The 24,390-nt window shown below is 34.6% G+C and overlaps 4 protein-coding genes and 1 pseudogene across 17 annotated transcripts; 4 read left to right on the forward strand and 1 right to left on the reverse strand.

The window, feature by feature from the left end:
- Positions 1-6,483: 6,483 nt before the first annotated feature.
- On the reverse strand, positions 6,484-7,476 carry LOC147949758 (uncharacterized). The gene is made up of 3 exons (XM_087510423.1): positions 7,184-7,476; positions 6,808-7,096; positions 6,484-6,687 (listed from the first exon to the last, which is right to left on the reverse strand). Exons 1-3 carry the CDS (start codon positions 7,474-7,476, stop codon positions 6,484-6,486), a joined length of 786 nt encoding a protein of 261 aa, XP_087366549.1.
- A 5,827-nt stretch (positions 7,477-13,303) lies between these two features.
- On the forward strand, positions 13,304-14,947 carry LOC104788207 (transcription factor MYB15). Its single transcript, XM_010513922.3, has 3 exons — positions 13,304-13,778; positions 13,869-13,998; positions 14,179-14,947. The coding sequence occupies exons 1-3, from the start codon at positions 13,646-13,648 to the stop codon at positions 14,780-14,782; spliced, it is 867 nt and encodes a 288-aa protein (XP_010512224.2). The 5' UTR covers positions 13,304-13,645; the 3' UTR covers positions 14,783-14,947.
- A 933-nt stretch (positions 14,948-15,880) lies between these two features.
- Positions 15,881-18,851, forward strand: LOC104788212 (pre-mRNA-splicing factor SLU7-like). The gene is made up of 11 exons (XM_087456568.1): positions 15,881-16,050; positions 16,220-16,383; positions 16,478-16,590; positions 16,676-17,092; positions 17,197-17,332; positions 17,410-17,712; positions 17,909-18,064; positions 18,127-18,187; positions 18,293-18,396; positions 18,487-18,555; positions 18,656-18,851. The coding sequence occupies exons 1-11, from the start codon at positions 16,035-16,037 to the stop codon at positions 18,749-18,751; spliced, it is 1,635 nt and encodes a 544-aa protein (XP_087312694.1). The 5' UTR covers positions 15,881-16,034; the 3' UTR covers positions 18,752-18,851.
- Positions 18,852-18,893: 42 nt separating this feature from the next.
- On the forward strand, positions 18,894-20,979 carry LOC104788240 (uncharacterized). Of its 13 annotated transcripts, XR_015560783.1 has the most exons (9): positions 18,894-19,026; positions 19,115-19,235; positions 19,306-19,349; positions 19,433-19,549; positions 19,635-19,718; positions 19,794-19,900; positions 19,986-20,092; positions 20,216-20,488; positions 20,616-20,979. XR_015560783.1 is itself a non-coding variant. In XM_087456540.1 (8 exons), exons 1-8 carry the CDS (start codon positions 18,935-18,937, stop codon positions 20,213-20,215), a joined length of 681 nt encoding a protein of 226 aa, XP_087312666.1. In that variant the 5' UTR covers positions 18,894-18,934; the 3' UTR covers positions 20,216-20,979. The 13 variants fall into 13 exon arrangements, 9 of the variants coding, with proteins under 9 accessions (XP_087312666.1, XP_087312657.1, XP_087312662.1 ...); XR_015560802.1 differs by lacking the exon at positions 20,616-20,979 and having other exon boundaries at positions 19,433-19,530; positions 20,216-20,401; XM_087456540.1 differs by having other exon boundaries at positions 20,207-20,979.
- Positions 20,806-22,827, forward strand: LOC109125215 (putative F-box protein At3g23260; annotated as a pseudogene). The gene is made up of 2 exons (XR_015560777.1): positions 20,806-20,944; positions 21,409-22,827. The product of XR_015560777.1 is annotated as a putative F-box protein At3g23260 (transcript).
- Positions 22,828-24,390: the final 1,563 nt, after the last annotated feature.

Raw genomic sequence — 24,390 nt, forward strand, 5'->3', positions numbered from 1 at the left:
GTGTACCAAATGCTGATCCACTAGACTAACCATCACTTATTATCAGTTCTTTATTAAATAGTAAACGAAATAAACATGCTTGTTTTAGAGAAAAAAAATAGTGAAGTCATTGCAAAGCCATCATTACAATTTACATCTTTTCCTTTCTTAATTTTATCTTAGAGAAAACGAAGAAAATAAATAAGACAACTTGGTTTGTTATCCACAAGTGGTAAAAAGCTTAATACTTTGGTGAAGAAAAGCATTTAAAATGTTGGAAAGTATCACTATATATGTTACTGTCATGGTGGTATTACTCACTGGTCTTTAAATAAAACAAACGTAGGAAAAGTCGAATTGAGAGGTCTATAAATAATGAACCGACGCTTAACTATTTAAGTCGACCAAAGTTCTACCAATTATTATCCGAAAGAAAATTTTATTCGTTTTATAATTTTTTCAGTTTTTTTTTTTTTTTTTTGGAATCGAGTTTTGGAAAGACCGATGTTAACTTCCAACAACTGTATACTACTATTGAGTCTCTTAATCATCTAGCACGTATGTCACACGTTTTGACCATCATTTTAATTAGACTACCACAAATGGAATATTACGCTCTTTGTTTCGAATGAATCTATCTAAAAAATTTGAAACGACTTTTTAAACGTCCTTTTCAAATAGAAAAAAGATTTAATAAAAATTTAAACATATATATATATCTGAAACAATATCTATATACATTGTTATATTATATTATAAGAAAATATGTAATAAAAGTCTAATAAAAGTCTATTGAACTTTCGGAGATCAAAATTTATCAAAACATTTTAAGGGAGAAAAAACATCTAAAAGAAGTCTATTGAAATTATATTTTTGACGGTATTTATTAATTATATTTATACCAAATAAATTAGTTCAGTAGATATACTCAATTTTTCATCAAATGTCACAGCATGTAAAAAAAAAAAAAGCTCGTTGATTTGATAATCTAGAGTCCTAGACTACGTACGAATACGATGCTTGGTTGAAACCGGATTGTCAATTTAAAACCGGAAACCTAAAGTATTGCTAACAGAAATACAATCTGTGAAGTCAAAGTCTTGAGTCTTGACAGAAGTTATGATAATAACGCGGAAGAATTAATATCTCAATTCAATTGTAATTATGAAAAGAATCTTGGACATTTTGTACACACTCACATACGTTCAACTAAATATGTCTGGTATGAATTTTATAGTTCTGGTCTTGGTAGAGTGAATGAGGTATTAATTGTTATAAAGTCTTCAAAATTTGAGTTCACATAATTTGGAGCAAAATGCTAAGAGTAGACGTTGATCGATCATCTGCTAATTGCCAAAACTTTGGAAGTTTGGACGTGGATGAACAAGCGGCATTGCGTCATTATGACGTGGCTCCCATGGTTGGCGACAGATCCTAATACTGGATACAAAACCATCATGCGCTTGCAAACAAATCACCTGTTTTCCAAAATTTATAAACAAAACAGCGGTAACCTGAATAGATATAGGAAAGTGGAGTTGCAGTTACCCTCAGCCGAGGGTTGGAGTCAATGGGGTGGGTAGTGAAATCTCCATCCTCACTCTCATCGTGAGTCTGCTGCCATGTCATACATCATTTATATTAATATTTTTGAAATACATTGTGTGTTCTAACTTTTTATTTGTAAGATTTGCATAATTAATCTTTGCCATTTGAATAAATAATAAAATGTGGATAGAATATTTGTAATAAAATCTAGTCGAGAATATTAACCATAATATTTTACCTTCCTTAATTACGATTTTTATGAAAATATATAAAATCACCATTCAATAACACAACTTTTATTGCCAATACACTAAAATATATATAACACTACATCATTTATATTAAAAATGAAAGAAAATTAATTAATTATAATATAAAATCATAAAAATTATATATGAATAAAAGGAAATTATCCCACTGTGTACTATGGATTAAATCCTAATTAATATCAGTGATGTCATCATGATCATTACCGAGAATAATAGCATAATGGCTTGTAATAGTGATGCCGTCATATAATAATCTTCGAACAATTTTTGATGAAGAGATATCATTTTGACAAATAGCATCATGATTATTCAATGTATTAGACTATTAGTATGTGTATAAGGAATGCAAATGACGGCAAAAAAAACATATCGTTGTAGATTACCAAATCAATTTGAATTTCGACAATAAAGTAAATAAATATTATTTTATTATTTTTCTATAATCTTTTTTAGAGTGCCGTAAATGAACTCAATAAGGGAGGAAAAATTAGGAATAGGCCAAAAAAAACCTTAATCAAAAAAATCAAACCGAACCTGACAGAATCGTAATCAAGTGATGCAATTTGGTTTTGATTTTTTTCCAAAACCTTGTTTGGTTCCGATTATCAGAATTTTTTATGGTTTTGGTTTGGTTCCGATTTATAATTGTAGAACCGTTGTTTTTTTTGAGTTTATATTTTTATTATTATAATATAACTTGTATGTTATAAATATAGAGTTTAGGGATAAAGCTCTTGTTATTCTTATTGATCAAAGTCGAGGTCTACATGTTTATATATAGTACAATACAAGGCCAAAGCTAAACCGAGAAAGCCATCGGCCAATGGGCCGACGGACCGACAGTACATGGGCCGAAAGGCCAAGGACATAAGGACAGTATATGGGCCGGTCCGTACGAAGTCCACTAAGCGTTTTACAACACTCCCCCTTGGACGAGACGACCGTGCCTATGTTGGATGGGATCGATGCAATGTGCTTAGGGGATGCTGCCTCATTAAAACCTTACCAGGAAAACCCAATGGGACAAAACCTTGGTGAAGGAAAAAGAGTACAACACACATTGCTCCCCCTGTTCCAAACATCACTCCAAGTCCCTAAGCCTCCGCATTCCAATCTGATGCGCGAGCTTCCTGAACGTTGTAGTCGGTAGCGATTTGGTGAAGAGGTCGGCGGAATTGTCACATGACTGTACTTGCACCACTTGAACTTCTCCGGCCTTTTGTAGTTCATGTGTGAAGAAGAATTTCGGCAGTATGTGCTTCGTCCGATCTCCCTTGATGTAACATTCCTTGAGTTGTGCAATACAAGCCGTATTGTCTTCAAAGATTACGGTTGCTTCCTTGCTGTCCTCCAATCCGCTATCGGTCCGAATGTGCTGTGTCATGGACCGCAACCAAACACACTCACGGCTGGCTTCATGTATGGCTAGAATCTCCGCGTGATTTGACGATGTGGCCACAAGAGTCTGTTTCATGGAACGCCAAGAGATTGCCGTACCACCGTGCGTAAACACATAACCTGTTTGTGACTTACCATTGTGTGGATCGGATAGATAACCTGCATCAGCAAAACCAACTAAACCATCTTTGTTATGGTTAGTATAAAAAAAACCAAAATCAACCGTCCCTTGCAGGTAACGTAGGACGTGTTTAACACCGTTCCAGTGCCTTATAGTCGGACAAGAACTATATCTTGCTAGGAGGTTCACGGCAAAACATATGTCCGGTTTAGTATGACTAGCCAAGAACATTAACGCTCCTATAGCACTGAGGTAAGGCATTTCAGGTCCAAGAACTTCTTCATTGGCCTTCTTTGGACCAAATGGATCTTTATCCAAGTTTAAGCTTCTAACAACCATTGGGCTAGTCAATGGGTGAGCTTGGTCCATTTTAAACCTCTTGAGTACTTTTTCAGTATATGCCTTTTGATGCACAAGGATTCCATTATTACTGTACTCAAGTTGCAATCCCAAACAGAATCTTGTCTTGCCTAGGTCTTTCATCTCAAATTCCTTCTTGAGGTATTCTACTGTTTGGGCGATTTCCCCAGAGGTACCAAGAATGTTTAAATCATCCACATAAACTGCTATTATCACAAATCCTTTGTTTGCAAACTTCTTTATAAATTTACATGGACTGACTGGGTCGTTCTTGTAGCCTTTCTTTGCCAAATAATCACTTAAGCGATTATACCATAGTCGACCACTCTGTTTCAGTCCATAAAGCGATTTGTCTAGCCTTATGCAGTACTGTTCTCGAGAACCATTCTTTGCTTTAAGTTCAATACCCTCTGGTAATCTCATATAGATTTCATTATCTAGTGGACCGTATAAGTACGTAGTTACAACATCCATTAACCGCAAATCAAGTTTTTCTTTGATGGCCAAACTTATTAGGTACCGAAATGTTGTTGCATCCATCACAGGGGAGTATGTCTCCTCATAATCTATGCCAGGTCTTTGAGAGAATCCTTGTGCTACAAGCCGTGCTTTGTATCTCACGATTTCATTCTTCTCATTTCTTTTCCTTACAAAGACCCACTTATGTCCAACTGGTTTAATTTCAGGTGTTATCCTTAAGATCGGACCAAACACACTTCTCTTCTTTAAAGAGTTTAACTCCACATCAATAGCTTCTTTCCATTTAAGCCAATCTTTGCTTTGATTGCACTCTAGTATGGATGTGGGTTCTAGATCCTCATTTATGTCAAGTGCTACATTGTATGCAAATATATCATCGATGTCGACATCTTTACGGTTCCATTTAATTCCAGACATTATATAATTGATTGATATTTCATTGTTATCAACACCTATAGGACCTTGAAGTTCAGCGTCCTGAACTCCATTGGGCTCCTTAGGATTTGCCGCGGCAATGTCTGTATTTTCTATAATTCCCTGAACCTCGGTCTGTTTTGCACCTTTAGACTTTCGAGGGTTCTTATCTTTGGAACCTAATGGTCTACCTCGTTTCAAACGGGCTTTAGACTCTGTAGCAACTTGATTATTGTGTTCCTTCTGAACATCAATACGTACTGGTGCATTGCAAGCTGGTATGTACGATTTTGTTACTCTATTTGGGTCAGCAAAGGAATCTGGCAATTGATTAGCTAGCTTTTGCAAATGTATAATCTTTTGAACCTCTGCATCACATGCTAGAGTTCGAGGATCTTGCCAATTTAAGGATGTTTGATTCCATTTTAGTTCTTTGACCAGCTTGCTAGTCTCACCACCCATTTCAGGGAATTCGGACTCAACGAATTGACAGTCCGCGTACCTGGCCTTAAATAAATCTCCTGTGGTTGGCTCAAGGTACTTTATGATGGTGGGAGACTCATATCCAACGTATATTCCCATCCTCCTTTGAGGTCCCATCTTAGTCCTCTGTGGTGGAGCAATCGGTACATAAACGGCACAACCGAATATCTTTAGATGGGACAAGTTTGGCTCATGACCCGTTAATAGTTGGGATGGTGAATATTTGTGTTCACTAGATGGCCTGATGCGTATGAGTTCTGCTGCATGCAATACTGCGTGTCCCCAAGCCGACACAGGAAGCTTCGATCTCATTAACAATGGTCGAGCTATTAATTGTATTCGTTTAATGAAGGATTCAGCTAATCCGTTTTGTGTATGGACATGTGCCACGGGATGTTCCACACTCACCCCCATGGACATACAGAAATCATTAAACGCTTGGGATGTGAATTCACCAGCATTATCTAGACGTATAGTCTTAAGTGGAAAGTCTGGAAAATGTGCTCTTAGCCTTATAATTTGAGCTAACATTCTAGCAAATGCTAGGTTTCTTGTGGATAACAAGCAAACGTGTGACCATCTGGTTGATGCATCTATCATCACCATAAAATATCGAAATGTCCCACAAGATGGGTGTATTGGTCCACATATATCACCTTGTATCCTTTCCAGAAAATTTAAAGTCTCTTTATGGACTTTGGCTGGTGAAGGCCGTATTATAAGTTTCCCTTGTGCGCATGCTACACACGTGAGATTTTTAGGGATAACTTTCCTTTCTATTAGGTTGTGCCCTTTTGAACTCTTAATTAGTTTACGCATCATGTTCGAACCCGGATGGCCTAGCCAGTCATGCCATAGAGTGAACTGTTCGTTGAATATTCTGTGCTTTGCCAAGTTAGACTCTATCATGTTAATCCTAGCATGGTATAGACCAGTGGCTAGTGCAGGTATAGCCTCTAGGACCTTCTTTTGTCCATTTACATTTTCTGTAATGTATAGGAACTCTTTAGTTCCTTCACCCTTGGTTTCAACATGATAACCATTTTTTCTTCTATCTTTAAAGCTCAATAAGTTTCTCTTAGAGCTGGGTGAGTACAGGGCATCACTTAGTTCAATGTGTGTGCCATTAGGCAACAAAATGTGAGCCTGGCCGTAGCCATCTATTAAATTTGCTATACCCGCAATTGTGCTAACATTGGCATTTTTCATGGTGAGGTTGATAAAATATCTTTTATCTTTTAATATGGTGTGGCTGGATCCACTGTCCACCACTAGCTCACTCATATCCTCAGCCATTTCTATATAAGACAACATTTTGTGTTGTAATGTAATAAGGCAATAAAATAAAATTCTTAAATTTAAATCAAATCAATCATCCAATACATAAAATAAATAAAAGCATAGAATTAAACCAAATATAAAACTGAAAATTTATTCATCATCTTTGAAACAATCGGAAGTCTCTAGCAGGTCATCATTCTCATGATCGAAGTCCCCTTCGTCATCGAGATGCACAAGATTAGCTTCTGGATTTTTCTTCAAAATCTCTTGGTATGCATCAATAAGGTGTTTGGGAGTCCTGCAGTTCTTTGCCCAGTGGTTTGACATACCACATCGGTGACAAACCGATTTTGCCTTGGTTTGAGGATTAAACGGCCCGCGGCCCTTATTACCACGTCCACGGCCGGCTTGGCCCCAACGACCGCTACGTCCTCTGCCACCACGGCCACGGCCGTAGTGTCTTTCTCTGTGGACGTAGTTGGTCTCTCTAGGCTCTCTAAGCTCGTTAGGCACTGCAGTACTATCCTGTCCCAAATCAACTTTGTGTGCTTCCGGTAATGGGGCTGTACCGGGAGGTCTCATGGCACTATTCATCAGCAACAGTTCGTTATTCTGCTCAGCTAGCAGTAAACACTCATTTAGTTCCCCATAGTCCGCAAACTTCGTTTGTCGGTACTGTTGCTGGAGGACGATATTGTTAGGACTAAAGGTAGACAATGTCTTATCCAATAGCTCCTTTTCCGTCACTACCGTACCGCACAGCCTAAGGACCGAGACAATCCTAAAAAGCTCGGAGTTATACTCATCCACGGATTTGTAATCCTGGATCCTTAGGTGTTTCCAATCGTACTCGGCCTTTGGAAGGAGCACCGTCTTTTGGTGCCCGTAACGGCGTTTAAGCTGTGTCCAAAGGGCGAGAGGATCTTCTATGAATAGGTACTGGTTTTTGAGACTCTCAGCAATGTGGTGATGCATGTGCTGGATACACTTATTCTTTTGCTTGTCCGTGCATGTGGAATCTTCTTCAATGCATTCGAACAAGTCCTTTGACTTCAAGTTGATCTTGGTGTTCATTGCCCATAGCAAGTAGTTATCACCAGAAGCATTCAGTATTGGATAGTCTAGGCTCTTAAGACTGGCCATCTGCATAAACAGAAGTAGACTTCCGAATGTTAGCATGCGATATTTAAGATCGAACCATGCACTTGATTAATAGGACATGCGGTATTTGAGACCGTACCATGCCTTGGGCCATGCGGTATTTGAGACCGAAACATGCTTGCCACTTTATGGTTTTATGGTTTAAATTCATGCATGCAAAGCAACAAAAACAAATATGCTAATGCATGCAACAATTCTAGATAGGATTTCCTTTTTCTCTTAATATTTTCTATAACCACTAAATTAAATTTAGAAGTTTATCTTAATTATATTTTAATTCCAAATTTATTGTTTTAGCTTTATAGAAATTTAACATAACTTTTAATAACAAACAAATTTAATCCTAGAACACAAGATTAAATTATGCAGCCGAAATTATGCAATCCTAAACAAATTCAATTATGATCATGATGCATGAACAATCCAAGTTATTAAATTTCCTAGAACAGCTTTGAACAAATTCTATCTTATGATTTAACAAAACAATTCTAGGTTCTTATGCAACATAACAAATCAAGCAATTTCAAACAATCAAATCCGATTTTAAACTTGATAGGGTTATGGTGCAATTCTCAATCAATCTAACAATCCTAACAACCGATTTTAAGTTTTAGGTTTTAAGGAAATTAAAGCTTTGTTAAGTTGTGTACTTGGATGTTTTAGGGTTCATTAGTTTTAAGGTTCAAATTCGATTATAGGGTTTTAAGAGGGTTTCGAATTCTGTTTACCTTAACACCAATAGGTTCTGACCGGTAATGATCTGGGAGCTAAAGACCTCAGATATCTCACGAACCTCGAACCTCGAACAGCTTCCACGAACCACGAACTGCTTCGCACGAACGGATCCTTGTACCGCACGTACTTGGACACACCCCCGATCCGCGTACCACGAACCTCGATCAAGTTTGTATGTAACTTGATCACGAGCTAAGGATGCTCGTGAATCAACAAAAGAACTTCGAGATAATAGAGGTAGATCTCGGAGGAGAAGAAGAAGGAGAACAGTTTAGGGTTTTGGAAGAGAAGGATGAAAGCGGCGGCTGCCTTAGGGTTTTAGGTGGTAGGAGTCTATCGTGCTGATAACGTGTTATGAATATAAAGTTTAGGGATAAAGCTCTTGTTATTCTTATTGATCAAAGTCGAGGTTTACATGTTTATATATAGTACAATACAAGGCCAAAGCTAAACCGAGAAAGCCATCGGCCAATGGGCCGACGGGCCGACAGTACATGGGCCGAAAGGCCAAGGACATAAGGACAGTATATGGGCCGGTGCGTACGAAGTCCACTAAGCGTTTTACAACATTGTATGATTAGTGTTTAATTGCAAAAAAAAAAAACAGTTTTTTGTTTGATCACTTTTGCAATATTTCTTTCCTCTTGTTGGTGATATACTGATATATAAGCTGAATTAATACATTTTTGCAATCTATGGTAGATTTTTGAGAAAAATTTATATCAATACTTATCAAAAGAGAAAAAAAAAAAGAAATAAAATTCTTTGAAAGATGATATAGATCATTATTTATAATAATACCAGGTTTACTAGGATTTAATTGATAAAATATGTTGGAATGTAATTACGGTTTCATAAAATCTAAATCAAAGATGTTACATTTTAAGATAATTTTTCTAAAAAATTATAGCGCGATTTCCAAGTAGCCGTTTGATAAAAAAATTGTCCAAGTAGCCGGAACTGAACCAAATCAAACCATATATAGTCTTTTAAATAGTTTTAGATTTTAAAAAATCGAACAAATTGGGAAACCAAAAAAAAAGCTAAATCAAATTACATACAGTTTTTATATGGTATAAAATTGATAACCTCTATAAATTAATAATATTATGACCAGAAAATTCTATAAATTTATAGAGATTTTAATTTTTTGATAAATTATTAATTTATAGAGAGGCATTCAGAGACTTTCCTAATTTGGTAAAAAAACATTAAAAATAAAATTTAATGGTTATAACTAATATTTTATAAAATCAATTACAATAAAAATAACAATTATCATGTTTTGACGATAGCACTCAAAGCTTTTTATACAGTAAAATATCAAAAATAGACTCTAATAAAAATTAATATGTCGATATATACATATATTTGGATAATTCTTATAATTATGAATTTATATTATTGACGAAACCATATATTTGCAAAGGATTTTCAAAAAAAATATTATTTTATTATATTATTGAATAGTGCCCCAAATTACATTAATCCCAACTTGAGACTGAATAAATTTATTAATTTATAAAGGTTATTAATTTACCAAATATTAATTTATAGAGGTTCTACTCTACTATAAAACCAAACCACATAAACGAACGAATTGGAAAAACCATATGTCCATCCCTAGGAAAAACAACAAATCAATCTGATTTTGGAGAAAAAATAAACATAAAAATTATCTTTCTATAGAGTGTGAACACAAATACTAATTATTTTTATATTCTTAATTTTGCAATTTTCTATTACGTAACTAAATCTATAATTGACCCGTGAGAGAAAGAAGAAGACCCGTCTCCAAAATGGAAATCCAATGTTCTTTTAAAAAATAATATTATTGAAAGAATTAGCCCAAAAAAGGTGACAATAGTGGATTAATGGTCCTCTAATTAATTCTATATTGCCTACCGTCAAAAAAAAAAAAAGAAGAAGTTATATAATATCTTTCACCATATTTTGGGGACAAGACAAAAGCACCAAACCCCATCTTGATCTCTTACTCCGTACGTACTATTGCGATTTTCGTTTTTTTCTCCTCCTTACGATTTTGTGCTATAACGCGTTTTAGAATCCAATAAAATATCGGGCAATTGTCATCTTTGCATGCACATATAATATCATTTTACTTTCTCAGAATATTCAGCACCAAGGCGTTAATGATTTATGTTGAAAAATATGTTGATGGAGTTGACATTCTCATCGTTATTTCAAAGTCAGCTCTTACTTTTACAAGTAATCGTAATTCCGAGATTAGTATAACACGGAGAATGTATAACACAAGTTCAAGAGAAAACACGAACATAACTGTTTTAGAAAATATTATCAAAAGCTTAAAACTACATGCAGTGATTTATATTTGATTAATTCTAAATCATACAGTCAGTCAAGAATGACATGCGTTCATGATCATTTATTCCACTATTTACATTAATGTATATTTTATACTTAATACTACTTTACACTAGTATTAATTTATTAATCAGCCGATATAGCTTTGCAACCACTTTCGTTCTTCAGCTACATGCCTGCCTGCTTGTAAATCAAATTACATACCAACATTTATTATAGGTATAATATTCATTCCTTGAAGTCAAAATTTTACCGGCTCTTTCGTGTTTTCAAGTCAATTGTATTTAAATTTGAGGTTGAAAAGGTTGAAGTATTTTTGTTATGAACATGGTAGTTAAAAATCCTCCACTTATGTGAATACACATGACTTTTTCTGGTCATTCATTAATTACCATATGACCAAGAAATAGTCTAAATGTACCAAGGCATTTTAAACTGCTTGTGTTCACAACTTCACATTAGAGAAAGTGGTATTTATTTTATGTTAGTTTCCTAATTCACAAAAGTATTTTGTATATATCGAATACTTGTGTATAAATTTGTTGACCGGCTATCAAGTATAAACATTGTAAATTTGAAATAAATCTCCATTAGCGCACCAAAGTAAAATTGATATTTACAAACACATCAAAAAGTTTATCACTTGTTTACAAAACAACTTTGTAGCACTTTTTGAGAACAATATTTGACGAAGAGATATGATTTAATATGGAAAAAATAAACACATTTTATAATTGGAGATGATTACGGTATTGGCTAGCGTAGCAAAAGCTAGATACTAATATATAAAAATTAAACAATTTAAGGAATTGATATACATATAATCGTAAAATTAAAATTAAAAAGAAAATTTGATGAAAAACTCGAAAAGAGAAATTGAACTTTTTTTTGTAGAGGAAAAAAAACAACAAAATATATTGATGTTTTGCATTGATACAATATCGAATCTGAGAAAAAAATTGAAAAAAAAAATTTATATATATATATATATTATGTATATATAGGTGAAAATGATATCTACATTACTGTAAATTATTTTTACAAATAAAATATACATATTAAGCAGCAAAACTTTAACGTATTATCAGTGTATACTGTATAGTAAGTAGTAACTATCCTAAAAGCCATTTACGAACAGTTACCAAATTTATCAACTGTGGTTGGCTTAGTCATTAAATCTCGAAAACACAGGCATCTAGGAAGGTGCGAATCGAATCTCGTTGGAAAAGGTAATTTATTAAAATTGATTTCGGATTTGAGAGATACACGTATAAATGTAGGTCTGAAATTTCCAAATTATTAAAGAAAAAAAAAACCAAATATTTTATCATCAAAACCGGAACTGGTTTGACTGTTTGAAATCCTCAATAACTAATGCAGTTGAAAATTTGTATGTTAATTCTTCATTTTACAGTAGAAACCTATATTAGCTGTTCCTTCGTTGATCTTACTCCTATTATTTAGCTTGTATCGCTACACTACATATAAAAAATAACATGATTCTATATACTCATCAGCATTCTTCATCACAAAACATCATTTGAGTTTGGTAACAAAGATCCTAGTGTAAAATATATAGATATGGTGAATTTGAAACCTGTAGGGAAGCCTCATTTGTTGACCAGAAACTTTGAACTCAATACTTCTATATTAACAAATACGGTCGCAAAGAGAGGTGGGGGAGCTTTTGTTTGAAACTTGAAATGTTTTGAGTGCAGTAAGTGTGAACGCGTTAGTCAACTTGCTATCACGACACGAGCTATGTCTATCAATCGCAACTTGTTTCTCTATCGCGCTGTGTTTTGTTTTGTTCTTTTCTGGTTTGTGTCATATAATAATGATACTAATGGAAATATATATACTAATTAATAACTAGTGAAAAAGGATATATATATTCTGGCAGAAGAATTTTTCAGGGAAATGCAAAATCATAGCTAGGATTTGAAGTAAGAAAATGTATGCAATTATGTATATTTTTTTTTCACAATGCAAATATGTAAATATATGCTGAAAATTACTCCTAATATTAATTAACGCACACACTTGGAGGTTTATATTGTATCAAATATGATTATCAATCGAATTATTTAAAAAAACTGAAAATATATATATATATCAAAAGACTGAAATATTTAGTAGGTTAGTTTCTGTTTTTTTTTGGGTACAAATTTAACATCACAAATTTATTTTATACTAATTTCAAAATAAAAAATTTAAATCTAAAAAAGTTGGATAATTGTTTATATTAAAAATATTAACAATGATGACAATAATAGAGTGACTTTGTTTCTTCATTTTTCTTTTTTGATAAAAATTGTTTCTGTTTATATTCTTTCAAATAAGGACTAAAAGACATGCATAATATGTACCTACATAGAGATGGTTAACCTAAACACCATTACTACCGCGATTGAAGATGTCAAACTTTAATAAGAAAAGTAAAACAATTTTACGAGCAGATAAATGAATAGTGTTTTTTTTTGGGTCAACATATAATCCACCCAACGTTGAATTTTGTTTGTCGTATGCATCTGTAAAACGTTGATTTTCTAAAATACATACGTGTGGGCTCATTATAATGCTCTTCGTGCGTCTATCCGACGACTTTGTTGTTTACTAGGAACTATCACTGTACGCCACATCTAATTACACCATCACACTCCATACACACATTTACATATACATGCAGACCCATTATTATAAAATAGTAAAGTTTTAGTATATTATTCATTCCCACATGACATATAATATACGTAAAACAAACTTTTGACTATGTTGCCAATAACCAAAAAAAAGAGACATCCCTCTCTTTCTCTCTTTCTTTCTCTCTCTCTCTCTCTCATCCTATTTCCAAGAAGCTCACCAGTGCTTTTGAATTCTCCCACATGTCTTTTGACAATTTCAGTATATATACTCAAAGCCTCTTAGTAATATCATTCTCATGCTCATCAACACAACTCATAACAATTGATCACAGCATCCTAGCTCCTATCTTGATCGTTCGTACCCCACAAGACAAGAACTTCAACTTTGTTTTACCTGGCAATCCAAACATTTTAATCAAAAAGAGATGGGAAGAGCTCCATGCTGCGAGAAGATGGGGTTGAAGAGAGGTCCATGGACGCCTGAAGAAGATCAAATCTTGATCTCTTTTATCATCAAACATGGCCATAGTAACTGGAGAGCCCTACCTAAGCAAGCTGGTATGTACAAATTACAATACCCCCACTTATATAGTTTCCTCAATTTGGTTATAAAAATTTCTCGACATTGATGGTAATTATTAATTACAGGTCTTTTGAGATGTGGCAAAAGCTGTAGACTTAGATGGATGAACTATCTAAAGCCTGATATTAAACGAGGCAATTTCACAAAAGAAGAGGAGGATGCTATCATCAGCTTACACCAAATCCTTGGCAATAGGTATTTTACTTCACATTCAGCCGACACACAAATTTTATTTTATTTTCTTACTATTAATAAATCACCCTAAAGAAAGTAACTTTATACATACGTCTAGGTCCACTATTACTAAAGAATTTATACTAGAATCCGCTCTTTAATTGCTTTTGTATTAATGTTTTCCTTTGCTATCGTCTCTAGGTGGTCAGCTATTGCGGCAAAACTACCAGGAAGAACAGATAACGAGATCAAGAACGTATGGCACACTCACTTGAAGAAGAGACTCGAAGACTATCAACCTGCTAAACCTAAGACAACTAGCAACAAAAAGAAGGTTACTAAACCAAAATCCGAATCCGTAATATCGAATTCGAACAGTACTAGAAGCGAATCCGAGCTAGCAAACTCATCAAACCCTTCCAGAGAAAGCTTGTTCTCGGCATCACCTTCCACTAGTGAGGTTTCTTCGATGACACTCATGAGCCACGAAGGACATAGCAACGAGACTAAGATGGATAACAAACCGGGAGACATCATGAGTACTATCGATCAAGATTGTGTTTCTTTCGAAAATTTCGGTGCGGACATCGATGAGAGCTTCTGGAACGAGACACTTTATGGCCAAGATGAGCACAATTACTCATCGAATGACCTTGAAGTTGCTGGTTTAGATGAGACGATACACCAACAGTTTCAGCTCCTAGGCTCCGTTGATAATGATATGATTTTCGATAGTGAGATGGACTTCTGGTTCGATGTATTGGCGAGAACTGGTGGGGAACAAGATCTCTTAGCCGGGCTCTAAATTAACATTTTGATAAGTAAAGTGAAATATGGTGCAAAATTAAAAGTCTAAGAAACTCAAACTGTTGTTTACTAAAAAAGAAACACTCTAACTGTTGATGTAATGTAGTTAGTATATTAATTAGAGGTTGTGTTTTCAAGAAAATATATTCATTTGTTTCTCCAAGATTTGAGTAGTTAGCAAGTTCGAGTAGTTTAATAATCACTGACAAGTAATCATAGAGTATATACTCCATTTTAATTGCTAGTTTTTGTTGATTAATTTCGCCAAATAAATCACCTTGTTAAGTTCACTAATATGAGCCTTACCAAAAAAAAAGTTCACTAATATGAGGACCGGTAACTTCTTTGGTGCTTTACTAAGATGTTTCTAAGTAAAATTTTGGTTTTTGAACAAAGCATTCTATCGTTTAGCAAATATATTTCGTAAATCGTTTCAAAGATATGGCCAAAAACACTATAGTGTGTGTTCTCCAAATGAAGATTAGAGATCATTATTGTAATTCTCTCAATAAATGAGAAAGCGACTCCGATCCTTAACCGACCTTGTTCATCTTTTACTAATTTTATTTAATTATTGGGCTTATTAAAACATGATTTTTTTTGTTTAATTAGTGGTTCGTGTTCATGATTTCTTTTTGGTGAATGGTTTGTGTTAATGATGTAATGTGTCATCATTTAAGTTTAACTCCTCAGATCACATTTGTTGACAGAAAAAATATATTTAATTATAATTAAACAAAATTTATAAACCATTGATTTAAGAAAATTATAATTGAACTATATTGGTGTTAAAAACAAAAAAGACTACACTTCAAAAAAGTTTGGTTGCTGTTCTATTAAAAATTAACTTTATATTATATTTTTAAATTTTCTTAAAACATAAATTATTAGCTAGAAACAGAAAAAAATCCTTTATTATTTTCAAAGTGTACAAAATTATAAATTTTTAATTGTGGTATGCGAAACGAAGTCGTTTCAATGTGTTATTTAAACGATGCCGCTTCAGTGATAGACTTGTGGTATATTGTGACTAAAACGAAGTCGTTTTAGTGGTGAATCTTCGTCTTCTCTCCAGAAACTTCGTCTTCTCTTCTTTGTGACGTCCGTCTTTTTAGTTACCGTAACATTTTCAGGAATAAAGAAAAGCATCATCAAAAGAAACAATCAAATTCGACCCTTCGTTTCAGCAATTATACCAAATCCCTTTATCGACTCTGTTCAAAAAAGTTTTCATCTTTCAACACATCGACATGGCTACTGCATCAGGTTCGTTTCTTTCTTTTTGCTACAATGTTTGATATCTCCGTTCTTGAATTTTGTGTTAAAAGGATTTGGCTTTTATTGTCTATATAGATTGAATGGTTTTGGTACATTAATGGGTATTTTAAATCAATGTATGAAATTGATGGTCTTGGCATGTAAAATGTGATTGTAGTTGGGTTTAAGTCAAGAGAAGAGCATCGGAAGAAGCAAGAATTGGAGGAAGCGCGTAAAGCTGGGCTTGCTCCAGCTGAGATTGATGAGGAAGGCAAAGCGATTAACCCTCACATACCTCAGTACATGTCATCTGCTCCGTGGTATCTTAATGCTGAGAAACCTGTAAGTTCATGTTCCTAAGGTTTGTTCTGTTCTGCATCAATCATCTTGTGGAATGCTTAAAGATTGTGTCTTCTTTTTTTTTTTTTTATCTCAGAGCTTGAAACATCAGAGGAATTGGAAATCTGATCCTAACTATACGAAGTCGTGGTATGATAGAGGAGTGAGAACGTTCAAGGCAGACAAGTATAGGAAAGGAGCTTGTGAAAAGTAAGCAATGTGGTCAAGAAGAAACTCATTTTTTTGTTTGTTGTTTCTTCAGTTTCTTTGATTGTGTTGTCTTCTTTTTTTACAGCTGTGGGGCTATGACACATAGCACAAAGTTGTGTATTGAAAGGCCAAGAAAGATAGGAGCAAAGTGGACTAATAAGCATATATCCCCTGATGAAAAGATTGAGTCTTTTAAACTTGATTATGATGGGAAAAGGGATAGATGGAACGGTTACGATATGAATCAATATGCTCGAGTAATTGAGAGGTATGAGGCTAGGGATGAAGCGAGAAGGAAGTTCTTGAAAGAGCAGCAACTGAAAAAGTTGGAAGAGAAGAGTAAAAAGCAGCGTGTGGATGAAAAGTCTAGTGATGATGATGAAGAAGAAGAAGATGCTCTGAAACTTGATGAAGCCAAAGTTGATGAGAGCAAGCAAATGGACTTTGCTAAAGTAGAGAAACGTGTCAGAACAACAGGTGGTGGCAGCACAGGAACTGTTAGGTATTGTTTGATGTTCTTCTGATTCTTGCGTAAATTTTCTCAGTGTTTGAACATGATCTCATAATGTTTGGTGTGATTTATATGTTTTTGGTGTGATTCTACAGGAATTTGCGTATACGTGAAGACACTGCAAAATATCTTCTGAATCTTGATGTCAATTCTGCGTATTATGATCCCAAAACCCGGTCTATGCGTGAAGATCCTCTTCCAAACGCCGATCCAAATGAGAAGTTCTATGCAGTAAGTGCCCGGGGCTTAAGATTTTTGCTGCTTCATTTACATTGATCTCTAATCATAGTAATCTTGAAATGTGACAGGGAGACAATCAATACAGAATGACTGGTCAAGCCCTAGACTTCAAGAAGCTCAATGTTCACGCGTGGGAATCATTTGAGAAAGGCCAAGTGGAGATCAACATGCAAGCTGCTCCTTCTCAAGCTGAGCTGCTTTTCAAGAATTACAAAGCAGCAAAGGAAAAACTGAAGAAACAGATGAAAGAAACCATTGTGGAGAAATATGGAAACGCTGCATCTGAGGAAGAAATCCCAAGGGAGATTTTACTAGGAAAAAGCGAGAGAGAAGTCGAATATGACCGTTGTGGAAGAGTTATCAAAGGAATGGTACTACTTATCATTCACTCTTGTTGCTGTTTTAATCTTTCTATATACTCAATACTCCTTGGTAAACTTCAGAATTCATCAGTATATTGTCAAACGTTTCAGCTTTAATCTGAGCAACACAAGTAAAGGGGCATGGCTATTGTTTATGTCAGACATGGTTAGTTTCATTGTCTTTGTTTTGTGTGTGTGTTTACAGGAATCATCGGTACCTAAAAGCAAATATGAGGAAGATGTTTACATAAACAACCATACAAGTGTATGGGGTTCGTGGTGGAGAGATCACCAATGGGGATATAAATGTTGTCAGCAAACAATCAAAAACAGCTATTGCACTGGAGTTGCAGGAATCGAGGCGGCTAAGGAAACTGCAGATCTGATGAAAATCAATATCGAAAGGGAGTTGCAGGAATCGAGGCGGCTAAGGAAACTGCAGATCTGATGAAAATCAATATCGAAAGAAAAGCAAACTCTTATGGTTAGTACTGCACTTTTCTCTCTAGTTACATTACATTATAAGGTTTGTTTTTTTTGTTGGTCTTTACATAGCGCCTGAGTGTGATGGCAATGTGGATGAATGCAGAGATGTCCGGTCCAGTAACAGAGAAAAGACTCGCGACTTGGGGAAGTGAAACGCAAGAAGGTCTGGTTCTTGACCAGAACAAACTCGCGGAAGCTCTAAAGAAGGTATGAATATATCATCATCAATAACAACTTTGTTGGTCCTTTATTATTATGTTGCGCGGTTAGGTTAATGTCATTTGGGTTTGCCACCAGGAGGATGAGAGAAATAGAGAGGAGAAAGATGAAAGAAAACGCAAATACAACGTCCAATGGAATGATCAGGTCTGCATATCATCATCACAACACATTGACTTTAAAGTTATAGAGCTATGTTTTGGAGTAAACCGAGTTTATGATACATTTGTGTTTTTTAAACTTCCAGGTTACACCTGAAGAGATGGAAGCATATAGAATGAAAAGAATGCATCAGGATGATCCCATGAAGAATCTTTTACACGAAAGTGACTTTGTTTTATAGTTTGTAGTTACAAAAATTTGTGACAGCAAAAACCGAATTGGTTTGTTATAAATAACCGAATATTACCCTTAACCGAATCGAAATTTGCCTTCGAATTAAACCGAACCGATGTTTTTTTCCGGTTTACTTCATCTTAAGAAAAAAAAAAAAATTGAATCTCAGTAGACGAATTGTTTACAAATAATGGTGGAGAGGTTTTTTCCGACGAAGCTGAGCAACGGCGACGTGAATCGCCGGCGGGATAATCTCACTCTCCTCTCCGGTCCAGTTTCCTCGTATTTTCTTCTTCCTCCGACGATTCTCCCTTAAAAAATTGATCCTCTCTTTGCTCTCTCACTCACTCATTGTTAATTTTCGCCACAGAGGCAAAACCTCTTTGCTTTTTCAGTTAGCTCTCAATCTCGCGAGTGCTTCTACAGACTCTCGCGTCGTCTTCATCTGTCACCGGAAAAAAATCGAATCCAATCCTCCGTTTCTCTCTCAGGTAAACCTTTTCTCTCATCGTTGCTTTGCTTTGAAATTTCTCTCTGAGATTATGGAATCTTCTTCTTCAGGGAATCGATCCTTCTTCTGATGTATTCAATCGAATCCAGATGAAGTAAGTAACAAACACAAACCAATTTTACTTAAAGCTTAGTTTTAGACGAATGATTTCAATTTGAAGATATGTCTACTTTGAAGATATGTGGATGATGATGAAGTAATCAGGAACTACTTTGCTGCGTTTCATCTTCATCATGTTTTTGATTCACCATCTGCTGTTATAATCGATGATTTTGGTGATTACTTTACCCAATTGTAAAGCTTTCCCTTCTCTGACACACACACATTGGTTTTTTCAATATTTTGCTCAATGGTTTGATTTGAGTTGTTTCGATGTTAGGAACTCGGTAATGAGTTCTCCGGCTAGAGATATGGCGATGGTTCGGACTCTTGCTTTATGTCACAATGCTATAGTTGATGCTAAGTAAGTACGTGAGTGAAACCTTTTCTCTCAAATGGTAAAGACTTTTGTATTGAGTGTTGTTTTTTTTTTTTTTAGTAGGAAAGTCTTTTGTGAGCTTGTTTTATCTGAGACTAACCATGGAGATTACCCGAGGTCGTTGTTCATATACAAACGATGGATCACGAAGATCTTTACGATAAAAGGTTGACAAAAGTTTTTTTTGTAATTAGAAACATTGCAACGTTTTGTGACGTTTAGTTTTGTGATATTCATTTGTTTGTGATGAAGGTCATGGTCATGGTGATGGTTCGTTTCTCTTGACAAGTAATGGTGAATCCGAGAAAAGTGCCAAGTATTCGATCGCGCTGCAATATCTCATTTTGGAGCAGATTATTGTATGATAGTTGTTAGTTAAGAGATTTTTTTTTGTGATTGATGATAAATCAGCGTTTCTCTAGTAGCTCTCAACTGTACCGTAAAGATCCTTTTTTACTAGTTTTTTTCACAAGTCGATATAGGTAACGTCTTTCACTGTGACGGCGTATTGCTATGCACAACCAAGGAAGATAGAATCGTGGTTTGGAATCCTTGTTCAGGAGAAACCAAGTGGATTAAATCTAGATACATCTACTACAAGGAAGCAGACTACTATGCTCTCGGTTACGAAAACAAAGACTCCTGCAAGAAATAAAAAGTCTTAAGAGGATGGATCATAAGCTCTATATTCGTGATAACTACAATTATGAGTACGAAATCTATGACGTCCACTAACGAGTCCTGGAGGTTTGTTGGTAAGACTACTGAATGGCATTTACAAGTAGTCATAGCGGCGTGTCTGTGAAAAGAAATACTTATTGGCTAGCTTCTAGTAAGGTCAGCCATCTCATGAATTTTTACTAAGTTTTGATTTCTCAACAGAGAAATTTCGAAGTCTGTCTCTTCCTCATGAATGCCCTCGTGGTGTTAAGAATTTCTCAGTGGTTGGAGAAGATCAACTTTAATTGTCTGTATGGGTGACAAAAATTAGTACCGAACCAGTTGTGTCGTGGAGCAAGTTCTTAAGTTAGTCTTAATAGAGAATATGACATTTCTGATAAGGTGAGTTTCTTGGCTGACGAGAAGAACGAACCTATCTTGTGTTGTAATAAGTACATACAAGTGTATCCTAATAGTAGGGAACTACACAAGCGAATTATCTTGCCCGCTTCTTCTGAATTATGTGCCAAGTTTTGATCAAATCCAACAAGGTACACATATCTATTCAATCTCTTTTTTCTTGTTATCTTTTAGGCACTTTCATATAATGTTTCATCCTAGAAGCAATCTTCAAGGCAAAACTTTTCAGCTTACTCAATCGCGACGTCCGAGCACTGACCTATTCTTCTCTTCTCTTCTCCAAATCTTGTTTAGTCATGTCATGAAGATATTCACTAAGCTTAATTACCGTATAGATTTTGCCAACCCTTTGGTTAGGAAAATTACTATTTTAAGATGTTTGTCATTTTTTTTTCCAGTTTCCTAAAATTCTTGTTGTCACGTAATGATTTTAACAAACTGTATACTTTGTACTGCGTACTTATTAGTGCAAATAAATTAAATTTCTTAGAGATTAGGTCTTTCTTTCTTTTAGTTGGGGCTAGCTTGCTCTCTCTTCGTCGCTCTCCATCTCTGGCTTCACGTAATCACGTATTCTAATTATTACATATTACAGATTTTGGTTTCGATTGACAAAGTTATGGAGTGGGGAACTCTTCCGGTGGATTTGCAAGAAGAGATACTCTCTAGGGTTCCGGCTAAATCTCTGGCACGATTGCGTTCAACATCAAAACGATGGGATGCTCTATTGAAATCTGGGAGCTTTACTAAGATTCACTCTGCTAATGCACCAATAGAGTCTATGGTTATCATGTTGAGGCCTTGAGGGGTGATAAGGTTTACTTATTGAGGTTCAATCTCCATGGAATTAACAACAATATTGCTCCATCTCTTAAGTTAACATCTCAACTATACCTTAAAGATCCACACATCTGTAACGTCTTTCACTGTGATGGCTTGTTATTGCTATCCACCTTTAAGGAGAACAGACTAGAGGTTTGGAATCCATGTTCAGGAGAAACCAAGTTTATTAAACCTAGAAACAACTACTTCAAGGAATCATACTTGTATGCTCTTGGTTACGACAACAGATCCTCCAGCAAGAAATACAAAGTCTTGAGAGTGGATCGTCAAGACCCTGTTGGTGGTATCTACAATTATGAGTACGAAATCTATGACTTCACCAATGATTCTTGGAGGGTTCTTGGTGTGACTACTGAATGGGGTTTAGACCCAAATGATCGCGGCGTGTCACTGAAAGGAAATACTTATTGGGTTCCTTTTATTAACGGGCCGTGGGGATATCATAAATTCTTACTATGTTTTGATTTTTCAACAGAGGAAGTTCAAAGTATGTCTCTTCCTCAGCCGTTCCCCTACTTGGTTGCAGCTTTATCAGTGGTTAGGGAAGAGCAGCTCTGTCTGTTAGGTTATCATGATTATGACGCTGCTTCAGAAGAATTACATGTATGGGTGACAACTAGTATCGGTCAAGTCATGTCATGGAGCAAGTTCTTTACTGTGAAAACCAATGGGAGTTGGGAGATGTTTGCTAACGGGATGATGAGTTTCTTGGCCGATGAGGAAAACAAAGTTCTTCGGTGGTGGTGGTGTAGGCGGAAAACTCTTAGCCACCGGCTCATTCTGGTGGAACTTGCATGGTGTCGGTGCTGGTGGTTGCGGATGGAACTGATGTACATATGGTGGTGGAAGAGCATTCATGTAATGTTGTGGTTGATTCATCCAATAATTAGGCGGAGGATAATTTGAGAAACCGTTAGGAGCATTCATGTAACCGGACGTATGTTGTTCCATCAAAAGGTCTTTTCGATTTTCCGGCTGCTTATTCGTTCCACTATTGCTCCATATTATAACAGCATTTTTGCCTGCTTGTGTAATCTTTTCAAGTATTATCTGTGGATCGATTTTCCCAGATACATATACCGTTTTGCTTCGCTTGTCAATCATGAAACTCACATCTGTAAAAAAAAAAAGTAAAAAGTAAAAAATATTAGCTATTCAGGGAAAGAAAAAATGTGAAGATAGTGTAAAAAATGAATGATAAATTTTAAGTTAATTAAAGGAGAAAAGTGATATAGATTATGAAACCATTAATAGTTTTGAGTAAGTTTTCCAAGGATTTCTTCCATCCCGGCATAGGAGACTCTATCTTCAAGAGACATGTCAGCGCTTAAACACATAAGATTCATCATACACACTTGATATCATAAAATATATACACTAATTTTACAAATCTGTTATGAGTGAACACATACCATGTGATTGGAAGATGAATCCATCGATCTAGATCAAAGATCTTTGATATTGTTCTTGAGGAACTGTAAGAAAAAAAAAATAAGATTGGGGAGGTTTTGGGTGGTGAAGAAATGTTTGGAAAATTTTCTAGATCCGAAAATGAAAAAAACAGACCCGAAATCAAGGTACTCACATTTGGGTGCGACATATCCACTATATGTAAATGGATTATTGGGTCATATCTATATTAAATGTTAAATATTATATGAAATTTAACTAGATTTTCCAAAACAAAACTATAGTAGTTGGGAGAATATTTTTGGTGCCTGTAAGTTAGGAAACTAACAAAATTAATGTTATCTTAATCAATTAGTGAATATTAAAATACCAAACAAATTATTTCGGAAATTTTAATTATAGAAATACCATTTACAGGAAGAAACCTTAATACCTTATTAGCTGCCATAAAAAATAAACATTCCAACAAAAAATTCCTAATCAATATCATATCTTCGTAAAGGAAATTAATAAAAGAAATATGATATATATACTCAAGGAATATAAGCTCATAGAGATACTGTTGTATTTTCAAATTCAAGTCTCTTTTTTTTTTTAAAGGAATTTTCATATTGATGAGGATTAATATTTTCTCTGGTTCGGTAAACTTAATAATAGTAAACTTTGCTTACATGTTAGCTTGAGTTGTTTTATGGATTGTAAGACAAATCTTATTATATAAAGTTTGATGTCAAAATTACTAATTAACTAGATCGTGACATGTGTCAATTGTATCATTCAGATGTTAACACATGTCAATTTTAAATTTATTAAAATTATAAAAAATAAAAATGTAAAAATTCAAAACCTACCATAAAAAGGTTTTATATAAAAGTAAAATAGAGAAAAGAAAACCTAATTTTATTTCAATATTTAAACAATTTTAAAATTTAGAAAAAATTATTATAAGGAAATTATATATATATATATATCATAAAATTCGAAATTATAACATTGTTTACTTATTTTAATTTTAAGTTGCTAATTTTACAAGAAATAATTTACTTTTTATATAAGAAAAAAAAATGATTGTGACACAAGTAACATATTACCTTTGACCATACAAGGTTACTTACACAAGGTACTTTTTATATTACAATTAATTACTGTTTCTAAAAAAATGTGAATACTCACCTTTACACAAAGAAAAATATTGTTGAAAAAAAACGTAAAAAAAAATAGATTGTCTCATATTTTTTTCACCAATCAAATAACTTATTCAAAAAGACTGCTATTGTAATATATAAGATAGGAGTATGTAAGATTAACATATGTGTTTTTGTAT

This window comes from Camelina sativa, chromosome 1 (assembly GCF_030686135.1).
Source record: "Camelina sativa cultivar CO46 ecotype springtype chromosome 1, ASM3068613v1".
In the NCBI taxonomy this organism is placed as follows: domain Eukaryota; kingdom Viridiplantae; phylum Streptophyta; class Magnoliopsida; order Brassicales; family Brassicaceae; genus Camelina; species Camelina sativa.

Excerpts from the sequence above, each read along its gene's own strand:
- LOC147949758 (XM_087510423.1), bottom strand. The coding sequence starts at position 7,476 with ATGGCCAGTCTTAAGAGCCTAGACTATCCAATACTGAATGCTTCTGGT. Across the intron at positions 7,097-7,183 it reads GTGCTCCTTCCAAAGGCCGA|GCTGTGCGGTACGGTAGTGA; the intron begins GTACGATTGGAA and ends CTCGGTCCTTAG. Across the intron at positions 6,688-6,807 it reads AGCCTAGAGAGACCAACTAC|GCAAAATCGGTTTGTCACCG; the intron begins GTCCACAGAGAA and ends CCTCAAACCAAG.
- LOC104788207 (XM_010513922.3), top strand. The coding sequence starts at position 13,646 with ATGGGAAGAGCTCCATGCTGCGAGAAGATGGGGTTGAAGAGAGGTCCA. Across the intron at positions 13,779-13,868 it reads AGCCCTACCTAAGCAAGCTG|GTCTTTTGAGATGTGGCAAA; the intron begins GTATGTACAAAT and ends TATTAATTACAG. Across the intron at positions 13,999-14,178 it reads CACCAAATCCTTGGCAATAG|GTGGTCAGCTATTGCGGCAA; the intron begins GTATTTTACTTC and ends TATCGTCTCTAG.
- LOC104788212 (XM_087456568.1), top strand. Across the intron at positions 16,384-16,477 it reads ATCTTAATGCTGAGAAACCT|AGCTTGAAACATCAGAGGAA; the intron begins GTAAGTTCATGT and ends TTTTTATCTCAG. Across the intron at positions 18,065-18,126 it reads CTGGAGTTGCAGGAATCGAG|GCGGCTAAGGAAACTGCAGA; the intron begins GCGGCTAAGGAA and ends GCAGGAATCGAG.
- LOC104788240 (XM_087456531.1), top strand. The coding sequence starts at position 18,935 with ATGGTGGAGAGGTTTTTTCCGACGAAGCTGAGCAACGGCGACGTGAAT. Across the intron at positions 19,236-19,305 it reads ATCCTCCGTTTCTCTCTCAG|GGAATCGATCCTTCTTCTGA; the intron begins GTAAACCTTTTC and ends CTTCTTCTTCAG. Across the intron at positions 19,350-19,432 it reads TTCAATCGAATCCAGATGAA|ATATGTGGATGATGATGAAG; the intron begins GTAAGTAACAAA and ends TCTACTTTGAAG.